The sequence below is a fragment of the Phaenicophaeus curvirostris genome, chromosome 9 (assembly GCF_032191515.1).
Source record: "Phaenicophaeus curvirostris isolate KB17595 chromosome 9, BPBGC_Pcur_1.0, whole genome shotgun sequence".
Taxonomy (NCBI): Eukaryota; Metazoa; Chordata; class Aves; order Cuculiformes; family Cuculidae; genus Phaenicophaeus; species Phaenicophaeus curvirostris.
In genome coordinates this window covers 3446887-3459338 of record NC_091400.1, presented here as the reverse complement: position 1 = coordinate 3459338, position 12452 = coordinate 3446887, and the positions used below count along the sequence as shown (strand labels likewise).

The window sequence follows — 12452 nt, the reverse complement described above, 5'->3', positions numbered from 1 at the left end:
ACTGCAGATGGGTTTGGCAGCTCAGTGTGATAAGCATATTAAGCTTTCTGCATGAAGGACACTAGTATCTGAAAAAACTTTAACTACTAATGTAAATAAACCACTTTAATGTTTTGTGGTTTATTATGTAAAACCCCTTTGTTCTTGTCTGTGACTGTTGTGGATGATGTAAGTGTAGCAAGTCCAGCTGTACTAGTCGCTCAAAGCCCTTGCTCGGTTTTTTTCTTTTTTGTGAGTTAAAATTATACACAGTATTCCTTAATAGCAAGGAAACTCTAAACCTTAAGAAACTTGGAAAGCACTGATATAAGTTACATATTTTTAAGTATAATGTACAAACAAATTTCACCTTCCCGGAAATGTGTCTACACATTATAGTGAGTTTCATATAGTATATTCTGTAAAAATAACAATAGTGGAAGAGTTAAATAGTAATAAATTTTACTGTGACTATTCCTAACTAAAGGATGAAAAGAAAATGTTGTGTGACTGCTGCTGTCTGTGATGGCTTCCACTGGCTGAAATAAAAAATGCAATTCTGTTATTTTGTAGCAATGCTTCAATTAACCAAGGTTACATGTGTATTTAATGGGATGCAGCCTTTAGTTGTCATCCATACATCACAGTGACTCACTAGTCTGCTGTTCTCTCCTCTTTGTACCTTGGTAGGTCCTATGCTGTTGGGGAATTGGACTTGGCTCTGTCCCTTGTGTGTGCAGAGCTGGTGACTCGTTAGGCTTCTCATAGGTGCTGACTGGCAGCGGTTGTCTCCAGAGTTGGATCCAATGCAGCTCCTCTTAATGACAGACCTTAAGAGTGCATGCTCCTGTTGTGGAATGCTCATTTAGATGATGTAATGACCAGGGAAAATGGTGATGGTTTTATCTGGGATTGACGAGCTCTCTGCTAGCACTTTTGTCAAGTCCTTGGTGCTCGATTGCTGGTTTTGGCAGTTTTTCCCTCACAGGTGCTGTTTTCCGTGGTTCTGTGGAAGCTTCATTGTTCATTTTTGCTGCTTGTGATGTAGATGCTACCATTCCCCCTCTATACCTAAATGTGTTTGGCTCTGATAATCTGGAACAGAAAACTGTGCATTAAGAAATAGCCTTATGTTTAATGAACCATGTCAAACAAAGCTTGGGCTTGAAAACCTGCTGACATTGATAGAAATCTTGAGGCTGATTATGGGTGATGGAGTGGGTCTCTGACATTACAGTAATCTTCTGTATTTCAACATCAATTTTTTGGGGGTTTTTTTTTCATAGTGATTAGATAATGATGAAACTTGCATTGCTTGATATTGTTCTCCTCTCTATCCTTGACTAAAAACACATTTAAAAAGTAACTCTGTTGTGTTTGAATGTCTGTTCAGACAAAGCCTGTAAGAGAGAAACCATTCTTGAATTTATTTTCCTAGGAATCCTATCTCTCTGAAATTTTGACTCTTCTCATTAGCATTACAGGGAACTCCTGAATACTACTGTGAGTGAGCTCTGTGATTCCTGGGACTGCTCTATGCTCTGAAGTATTGCTCTAGCTGCCAAGCCAGAAAGGACCGTCCACCACACTGGTGCAAGACACAGAACACAATAATGCATGCTTTTTCACTAAATATATGTGGTGAAAAGTATTCTCTGCTCTGAGATTTGCAGTCAAGCACTCACCTGAAACTTATTTCTTCTTGCCTCTTTTTAACTCTGGCTATTTAACCCTTGGCACTCATCAACAGTAAGATTTCTGTATTTTCTCGGTGTTTAGCATTGTGTCCTGCGTAACCAGGCAGCCCAACATGAAATGAGGACATAGATCCTAAGACAGAAATGTGCACTCTCAGTGTGGTTAGAGTATGGAGTCAGGTGAGCAAAAGGTGGAGGCTGAATTTTTATTGCTAGTGACTGACTCAGCAGTGCCTCTAGGACTGCAGTTCCTCCAGAAACCTCTGCCAACGTGGAGGTGTCTTGCACTCCCCCTGATCAAAGGAACATTCTGGCTATTTTATTCTGATTTGTCAATCCCCCTCTAGCAGCTTGCCAGCTGCTTTGTTTGTGATCTCTCCTGCTTACAATGGTACATGTTTGTCACTCTTGTCATACTGTTTCTTTTGCTCTGCTTTCCTGGCAGATGCTCCTACCTACCACGTAGCTGATTATTCTCTGGGTCAGAAAGCTTGTTGAATGCCCAGAGGGCTTTTGTCTGTCTGAACTACTGATCCCCTCCAAGTACTGGCTGAAGCTTTGTGATATTCTGATCATGCTAAATATAAAAGATGTGTTCTTTCCTATTTTAAGTAACTCTTCCAGTTAATGATTAATTTATTTTAGAACAAGTATAAATGTTTGCATTGTTTCAGTCATGCTGATAAAACTGATTGTTGTATAGTGATATATGGTGGTTTTGAAGGATAAAGTCATTGGAGTATCTAATAAAGAGTAAATACTTTTATTAAAGATGGAAAGACCTCTAGTATGCACACTGGCTAATTGTAAAAAATTACTTTAATTTGAAAATGGATCTAGAGATTTGTTTCATTTCACTACCACTTAAACCTGTTGAAGGCAAAGAAATTAAGTAGCATTATTACTTAATTTTTTTTTAATGTGGATAAAGATTTTTTTTTAAATCTTTATTCAAACCCATGGGTTGATATTCCTTATGGAAGAACGTAGTTTATATTTAAATAACAATTGCTATAAATAACAATAAATTTAAGTAACAGTTACTAAAGGAAGGAACATGCTGTGCTAATTTTTCTTCTTTCCCCATCCCCTGCCACAGCCCAGGGGAAAAAACCAACCTCTTATGAAAACTGATCTTGTTTTATGCTGTTCAGCACTAAAACTCCATAGATCTATTTTCATTTCTCTGACATGGCTAACTTCTAATAAATGAGCCCCATGTTCTTCAATTGAGACTCAGTGATGTGTGCATTCTCGTTTCATAATCATGTTTCAATGATTAGCCAAGTAGAAAATTGCATGCTCATTAGAAAAATAAATTGAAGAGGGTAACATTGTAATATTAATCTTCACTAAATTACAGTAAAATGCTTTGAAATGCAAGAAATATGTATTTAATGATGTGTTTCGCTATTAGCAGAAAGTTATCCAATTTGCATTTGTATACAAATTATTTTTCTCCTGTGTTTAATCCAATGAACAAGTAGAAATAAGTCTTGAACTTGAGAACATATGTAATATTTTGAGACTTGCACCCAATTTCTGGTTAGGAAATCATTTAAATTTAGAGACTTCGAACATCCTAGGCATTTTCTCCCCCTCTCATCCCTGCACTTAATAGCGAGTGTCAGGTTTAAACAAATGCTTTTGGCATGTTACACTTTTTCCCAATCTCTTCAGGATCTTCATAGTTTTGGGAGGAATTATAAACTATCCAGGACTGCATTAATTTTTGCAGATTTTCCAGTGCTCTTGCTGAACGTCAGTCTTCTAAAGAAATGACTTCAGAGTGCTTTAGGGTACAAATTGCTGGAGCCTAAAGGCAAAGATATTTATGGTCACAAACTGCTCAGTTGTATCCTCTAACCTTCGCTGTCATGGTTACAGAGCAGTCTGTGCTTTTTGTCTCTCAGAACATTGGCTGTTTATATTGCATATTCTCAATCATTTCTCTGATCGTTTTTATTCCTCAGAAGAATCTGGGAGATGACTACTGCTATTGCAGGCTTTGTTCTCAGTGCTAAGTTCATCACACTGCCTGGCCTGACAGCTGAAATTGATCTTGAATGGGGTCTGCACACCATAAACCCCTGTAGTCAGAGGCTGTCTTAAAATAAAGTTATTGTTTAAAAGTGCAAAATATTTAGAAGACATTGATTTTTGAATTGTCTTAATGATAGATATTGACACTGTTATAAAGGTACCAACCAATTTTGTTGTGCTTTCACTTTGTTAGAAGTGACAAGCATACTGGATGTGATGTTACTGTGGAGCCTTCCAGGTAACTGCAACCTAAAAGAAGCAGGAAAAATCCCAGAGCTGGGGGTTGGGATGGGGGTTTGCTGCATTCCATCTACCTCCTCCCTCCCTCTGTCTCAACAATCAATTTGAATGGAGACAGCCCTAAGTGAACAAACAGAGGGGAAAAAAAAAAAAATCTGCTGTGTATTGAAGTGAAGCAGAGACAAAGCATGAACATAACTTGGTTATGGTGGGTTTCAGCCTTAAGATTTAGAAAATAAACAACATTAAATGGTTTGGTGGTAAACTTTTAACTGTATCATACAAAGATACCCAAGGGACTGCTGGCTTAAACTGTTTTGCAAATTGACCTTCCGCTTCAAACGGGAGATGTGCCTGGATATGGCTAATTAAATTGCATTGAAGTGTATAAATACACACTACTCCTTGTTCCCGAGATATAAATGACCATTCAGTTTGAACTTTAAGAATTCAAAGTTGTGCCATGTGACCAGGTAATAATGACCTTTATTGCAGGTGGGCTTGGATCTAGGAAGAAGGCAGTTTTTACCACTTCTCAAAAACTGTCCTTCTCCTGTATGCACACCTGGACAATGGGATTTCTTTTCCAAGACTTCCTGCCCTCCACACTCTTTTTATAGAATAGTTAGAAGGGCTTTTATTTACTCTTGTGTGTAGGAGGCGGGGTTCTTCTGTAGTTTGGATCTTTGTGCAATAATGGAAATACAAATCGCTAGTCTCTTTTCATTACCCAGTGATGTTGTACATCATTTCTCTCCAGGGTGTTTCCAAAACTTTCCTTTGCTCAAAACCAGTGGTCTTATCGTGTGCAACAAGTAGTTTTGTCCTATGCCACCAGGATAGGAGAAACTAAGTAAAAAGTACCCTGCTTTCTTTGTATCTTCTTGATATTTCTGTAGTGTTACCAAATCTGAAGAAAGACTTGCATTTTTCTTCCTTGCTTCAGAGGCCACAGAAGCTAAAAAGTGAGAAATGCTCATCACATATCAGTGAGAGAAGGTTCCTTAAATCAGAAATGGGAAGTATTTTTGGCATAAATCTGTAGAGATGGTAAAAGCTATTTTATCTTAAGTTTAAGACTTCAGCCTTAGGCAATGTGAATCTGTTTGAATCTTGCCAAATTAGATCTGGTCTATTTTTCATCTAATTTACTCTAATTCCAGATAGCACTGAGTTTTCTCCAACAGCTGCATGAAAAGGTGTTGTGGGAGCCACAAATGAATGCTGTATGTGCTTTTGTCAAGTCAGGCTTCCAAGAATCAGCTTTTATGGAAGAAAAAGATAATATATGTGCATTTCTATACTTGCCAAGTATTCTCAACTCCCGTTAAATTATTTAGGCTAATCTGATTCCTTCTAGTTACAGGATTTTGTCTCTCTCTTTTGAGAAGGTGAACAAGCGGGAGTAAAATGTAGAGAGGGATTTGAAAAGGAAATTCTTTGGGCATCTGTTGACTCTGTTCATAAAATATAAGCCAAAAAAGTGACTTTCAAAACTGTGAGACCCACAAGGACAGGGATAGAATGAGTTGTTTCAAGACCTGTGTGGACAGTTCTCCATGCTGCAGATCTTACGATCTAACAGAACTCTGTACATTATATTTTTCTTTGCAGCTTTATTTGTAAGCAAATTTAATCTGGATGGTTTATTCATATGTAAATTTAATGAACATGATCGCTTGCCTATAAGAAGTCAAGCATAGATTATTAACTACAGAGCCACAAGCATTCTTACAGGAGTAAGACTTTAGGGGAAAACAAGAAAAATAACAGGATAAATGCTCCTTCAGAGCTGCTGATTTTTTTTTTTAACCAGATTTTTGTGATCTAAGTTTATTATATTGCTTCCTGAATAACTATTCAGAGCCTGGAGTAGATGCTTAATTTTATACTGAATTCAGTGGGTTCTGGATCACTTTCTACTTTTCCCTTGCACCATCCTTCAGTACAAAACATATCTGTTTACTCCCTCACAAGAATAGGAGAGCAAAAGTATTGCTACCCAATTAATACCAATATCGTGCTGGTTTTCTTACTTTTGTCTGTCTTTCAGGAAAGTACCTGAGAACACCTCTGCTTTCTGTTGAAGCATTCTGATGACTCATTCTCCAGAACAGGGACACATGTTCCAGGACTGGAGCCAGAAATTAGTAGCAGTGTTGTGACTGTGAGTTGTAGTTTTCCTGGAAGATTCGGTATAAGATGTAGAAAACTGAATTGAAGTCTTAAAGGCAAAGCTAAAAGACAAATCTTGTGCTGAGGTCACTTAATAAATAATAGGGCTGTTAATCAGTAACCACAAGGAAGTTTGGTTCAGCTAAGTTTTGTAGGCGTTACAAATTCTTTACTATATTTTTGCTATAAAATCTCTCTAGCAGAGAATGAAAGGAAAGAAAACCTTTTTGGTTTTTGTTTTTTCCAAAGCATAAATGATCCCAGAGGTAGCAGGTTGAAAAGCTGCAGGACTAGGAAATTAGAAGTTCCCTTTATTGTTGTTTGTTGCTGTGAATTTTCTTGGTCATTAAGGATGCATAAGAACTGTTTCATGCAGCAGGGTTACAAGTTGTGTATCACAGTGCCAACATCCAGCCATTCGGCTAAATCACTGTTTAGCCTTGCAATTGTTTCTTTTGGGGAGGAATTGCAGGTGGGAGGTGGAAAGTTCAGGGTAATTATTTCTCCACTGTGTTGAAAACAAGCTCCATACCTATTGTATGCACTTGCCTCTGAAGTATAAACAGTTTATACTGTTGAAGTGTTTGGGGGAAAGCAGTGAAGTTATTGGAGGAAGAGTGTGATTTGTAGCTATTTAAACTTCTGTGTTTAGTCAAAGAAGAATTATTGTTTCATTTCCACTTACGCTTACTTAATAGATCTGGCTCCAAAATTGATGCAAAACCAATGTGTGGATCCATATAATGTTTGGGATCTGACATGCCAAATATAGTTATTTGCCTAGTGCCTCACAGAGGCTGAAGCTGTGCAGGTCTGAAGAGTTGTGCAACACAGCTCTTCTGTGGAGGTGGCAATGGGTGAAAGCTCATGGGTAGCTGCTTCTGTTCTGCTTGTCTGTGTCCAGCTGATCTGCTGTTTTCAGCAGCCCCTTCAGTTCCTCTGGCTGCTGTTATCAGCTCGGTTGGGAAAGCAGCAGCCGCAGCCAGAGGATCCGTGAACACTAGAGGAGAGAGGGGAGCATACAATACTGGATTACTATGACTTGCTCTCCTATTTCTCATTTTCACAGTGTCTGCTGGCTGGTAAGCACTCTGGTAGGAGCTGCCAGGTGCAAGGAGAAGTGAGATGGAAATAGAGAGCAGAGCCAAGTATGGGAAGAAGCCTGAATCCTAAAACTGCCCATTGTGGCTCTACTAACAAAATGCAATCGCATGGGGATAACTAGTTGGGAAGACAAAGATTTACATATTTAAATCTGCTGAATGTGTTACTGTATGGGCTAGTAAATGCATAACCCTGCAATGAGCTGACAGAATGTTTTTGTGAAAGAATGTACTTTTTCAGCTGAATTTTCCTGCACAGTAATCCTTCCTGTCAGCCTCTCCCTTCTGACACTCAAGATATTTTGAACTTCTTGGCTGTTTTTGATTAAATTTGACAGAGCAGAAACAGTTCAAAGTTAATTTTCCACAAGCTTCATGAAAATAGGTGGACAGACAAATTCACATTCCCAGTTCATCCACTGTAATGTGAGCTTAGCTCATTATTACACAGCAAAGAATCTAAGCAGGGGTGGGGAGCAGACAGGGTAAGTCGCAGTGTTCACAAAATGGCTTGCTTAATTGTGTCACATGCTCATAAAACAGTTGAAGCACCAACCTATGTTAAAGTTTACCAGAAAGTTGAGAGCCAGCTCATATTCTCTGTTCAAAGACATGAAGCATATTTAAGAACAAAAGAGGGGTTTTGTTCCTTTTATGTTAGATAGTTATTAGGACCGTGTTCCCAATGAGAATACATTTCTCATCTTCATAAAAATATGGTCAGGGACCCCTTTAAAAAGTTAAAAACCAGAGATCATGGAATCTTCATGGTCCTACCTGTTGACTTCTTTTCGCTCTGCTGTTGTAGAACCTAAGACACTACTGCCCATAGTGTTCAGACCTCCTCCTGGGGAGCAAATGGTGGTTTCCAACAAGCATCTGGGGATCAGCTCTTTGGTTTTTTTAGTTGCTTTCTTTTTTTTTTCCTGATGGTGAATTCCTCACTTGCTACTTCCTGCTCCCTTTTTTATGTGCTTTTGTTCCTCGTTTTTCCACATCAATGGAAAACATGATTTACATTTGTTAGTTTGATGTTTCCAGAGGATGCTGGTGCTTTGTTGTTGGTTTGGTTTTTTTTTTTCCTTGTCTTATGGTTCAATTATCATCCATACAACTGTGCAGGTGGTTTGCTGTGCCAGCAGAGGGAAAAAAATGAAGCTGTGATTGGTACATAGGGGGTTAAATAGAGTGGCCTCAGATTCCTTCAGAAAGCAGACTGAGTCCTTTGGATGTACAGCAGGAATAATACGCAGGCAGAGTATGCAGCATAGTGCTTCAGCTGCTGAGAATACTAAGCCTCTGAGGTTGTAATCCTTGGAAGGAAACAAGTATGCAGTGTGCTAGGAGGAGGGACTGGCATTTTTAATTTATCTCTGGTTGAGGGGCCAATGATCAGTCTTCCACCCAATAAAGAACCGAAGAACTGGATTTTTGTTGAGAAAGAAAATAGACTGACATGTCTTCTATTTATTTTATTTACATTTATTATAATAAGATATTTTGTTCAACAGTGGTTAATTGTTAGTGAGCTGGGAAGCCTGTCCCATATGAGGTTTCTTTTTAGGCTGTTGTGAATGCTCACTTGAAGGACCTGCTATTTTCCACATCATTTTTGTGTTTATCTGTAACAGGCTTTGGGTCTTAAGAGTCACATTATGAACTCAAGGTAATATAATCCTCTCCCATGACAAAGGATCTAGCACTTAATTTTCTGTAATTTGACTTATCATTTTTTTTTAGGTAAAACAAAAATCAGATGGGAATAATTTTATTGCTTCTGTTTAAGAAAGTAATAATTGGGGTGTGTGTTATCCTAGGGATATGGATTTGATATTTAAAATATGTAAAGGCAATGTATATGTTGGACTTACAAGAATGCTAGTAAAAATTAATGCATTTTATGCTACATGAGTAGGCTTGGAAACATCCTACTGTACTTATTTCATCAGCTGAGATGCAAATGTACATACAGCTGAGCCTTTCAAAAATGAACAGCATGTATTTACATTGTCCATTGTAGAACCATGCAAATTGGAGATAAAGTTTAAAAAAAAAATGCTTAAATGCATGGAAAGAACCGAAAGAAAAATGAGTGTTTTGTTTAATCTTTTTTAGGCAAGTGGCTGTTAACTAAAGAGATCAACAGTGCAGTTACTATCCATTTTGCATGACCTTTTGAATTCTGAAGGTGTTGGAAACATTAAAAAAGATGGATCTTTTAAGCACAAAAAATGTTTAGTAATGAAGATTCTTTTCACAAAATAAGAACAATTGCTGGGGTTTTGTACATAGTTTTAGATGGGACAAGAGTTTCATCATGCCTTTTAGATTTACATTTTTGTTGTTACTTAAGAACAACTTACAGTAAGAGTTTCTGCCTCTGGCAATTTTGCTTCAACTCATTTCTTCAGTCTCTGATCTGTTGTTTTTTAAAACTTAAATGACCAATTTTCACAAGGCAAATCAACGCTAGATCGATATCTGGTAGATCAAGGTGATGCCAAAACTTAGTTACTTGGATAAATGATTATTTCTGCTGAATGGACCCTTCTATTGATTCTTGATTCTAATCTTCTTATATGTAGATTCAGAAGCCTAATTCAAATGCTGTACTACAAACGATCATTAAGACACCAGGGTTTTATAGAACATGTTAACGTTAGTATTGCTAAACATGCTTTTTGTATCTTTGTCTTATTTTATTTCCCCACTACTGGCCTGGAAGCTCTCTAAAAGCCTGAGTTTAAATATTTTTCTAGTTCTTTAACTTTATCGTAACTTTCAGTACTATGTAGCCTTACAAACTTATTAGGTGCTGACTTCATTAAAATTATCTTCGCCACCTTTGCAACCACTGGGAAAAAGCTGTCACATGAACAAAGAAAGGGCATATACTTTTGATTTTAGCTTTGATTTACAATTTTTACTAGTTCAGTCTGAAAAATGAATAATGTATTAGTGCTGAGGTAGTGTGTATATGTTAGAACGCTTGTTTTCACATGTGTCAAAACCTTAGCTCACTGGAGAAGAGCATGAGGAGTAGGGTAGTTTTCCATTATTTATTCCTAAAATAAATATATTCTTTTGAAGTTGATATGCAAAGGTCATGCAACCCTTTCAGAAATGAATGGGGAAGAAAACCACTTTCCTATACACTTTCCTTTTACACTAAGTTCTAAATGAAAGTGATGTATAAGACTATGGTGTGTTGCATCAAAACACTGCGGTCTTAATTATTGTGCCTCTGCATAGCATAGGTGAGAACATATAAGGATGCTAGTTACAAACAGTGAGGTTAATTATAAGACCTATTTCATAACATGTACATTCATATACATTTATAAGTACCGTTTAAAAATATTCTAGTCATTGACTTTTTAATACATGTAACATGAAAATAAATTAAAGCATGATGGTTTTTGTGTGCCGCTTTTTTTGTAGGAGGATTTGAAGTGATAGATTTTATTAGTTTATATTTTGTTTTGCACATTTTTTTATAAACAGAATGCTAATAAATATTATAGGTACTTATTTGTATCACACGTATGTGAAACCTTACCTATAGATTCAGTGGTGTGTTTGGAACTAAATTATAGAGTAGTTCCCAAACATAACTACTTAATAGAAATGCTCTTTGTTGTTGAAACGTGCTAAGGAAGTTGAGTGAAGAAGTGACTGTGCATGAATATCTGGTAAGGGTGGAAGAAACTCTGGTGCTATGATAAAATAAAGAAAAAGATAAACCAAAATTGCTGCAGTGTTTGCAAGAGGTTTATTCCCTAAATATCAGTTTCAGGCGCCTCCAGGTGCCTTTCATCTGAACCATTTAAGTCTGAATTCTGCAAAGCACATGTATATGCCATTGGTTTAAACTTCAACGCCTCCCTGGTGCTTTGCTGGATCACAGCTTTAGCTCTTTGTTGCTTCTTTTAAATGTTTGGTTTTGAAAGGTTTTAGTGATTGACCTCATACATCTACTGCTGTTGGGTTATCTTGGTGTGGCTGAGCACCAAGTGCTCTTTGAGCAGCGCCCCTGGGTGGTTTATATGGGCTTGTGTGTGGTCTGAATTGGATGTGCATGTCTAACAGTGCAAAATGAGCAATGCTTGTATTATTTCTTTGCTGGTGTCAGACTGGTAATGTAGAAGCTACATGCTCCACTTTAGCCTGACATTAAACGGGTTAAGTAAAGGAAACAAACAAAAAGGCAGCTGAAAGCTTCTCAAAAGGCAGTTCTCCACATGGAGGTGTCCCTGCTAAAATGAAGATTTTGTGCTTCTGGCCTAATGCCCTTGTGCCATCTCAGCGCTTGCTATCTGACGTAGCTCACACAAATGATCTAGCAGAAAGTTGTTCTGTTTCAGTTGGGGTGCAGGGAGGCAGCTGCTGCTTCAGTGAGTTAAAAAGGCTTGTGGAATATCTGAGTGCTCGGGGAAGGCTGGAGTTATACAGGAGGAAGTGGAGGAGGACCTCGTCTTTGTGATGGCAGTTCTGGATAGAAATGCATCTCTTCCAGTTTCCCAGAAATCCCAAAGCCACTTCTTGTGTGTGAAGAACAGATCTCTTTGCAAAGTGTTTAGTGTCTTGACTGTTAGCCTGAGGGTTAACAGTTGTTGTTTTGCAATCACATTGCGAAACAAATAAAACAATTTGCTGTTTTAGTATAAAAAGGCCCTTAGAGTTGTGAAATAAATAAGTAAAGCTCTTTTATCGTAATGAGTGTGGTGGAGTTTACTCCTGCTCTGTAAAGTAAATGGTAATGGATATACCCAAAGGCATCTTGTGTAGGCTGTGAATTACATCAGTCGTGTCATTATTCAGAAAACTTCATTTTACTATAAGTGATATTTAACTCTCTAATTCTGAAATTCTTTTCCAAATACTCATAAGCAGATACTTGAACACCATCACTATAGACTATAAACACAGTTCTCTACTGCTGGAAATTTGTCGTTTTGTGATTGGCACGATTTTTTTACCAGGGAGAGAGACTTTAGTGAATGTACAGAAAGTTCATTAAAGGGTTTTTCTAGTACAACACGTTTCTCATTTGATACTCCAGGATCTTGCCCATTGAGAAAATATCAAGAAAATAGAGAAAATATCAAGAAAATATACAATTTAGTTACTTAATGAGAAACTCTGGATTTCTAATAATTGTTACTAGTAGCATTATAAATGTCAGTAGTACTAAATGGTGGCTGTCCTGATAAGC

At 37.5% G+C, this 12452-nt stretch overlaps 1 protein-coding gene across 1 annotated transcript in view; it reads left to right on the top strand.

Moving 5' to 3' along the window:
- The window catches only part of ANK3 (ankyrin 3), a 345846-nt gene that overhangs the window by 10960 nt on the left and 322434 nt on the right, over positions 1–12452 (top strand). Inside the window, exon 2 of the mRNA XM_069864352.1 lies at positions 3415–3475. Within this exon, the coding sequence (XP_069720453.1) occupies positions 3455–3475 (21 nt within the window). The 5' untranslated portion in view covers positions 3415–3454. The remainder of the gene's footprint in view (positions 1–3414; positions 3476–12452) is intronic.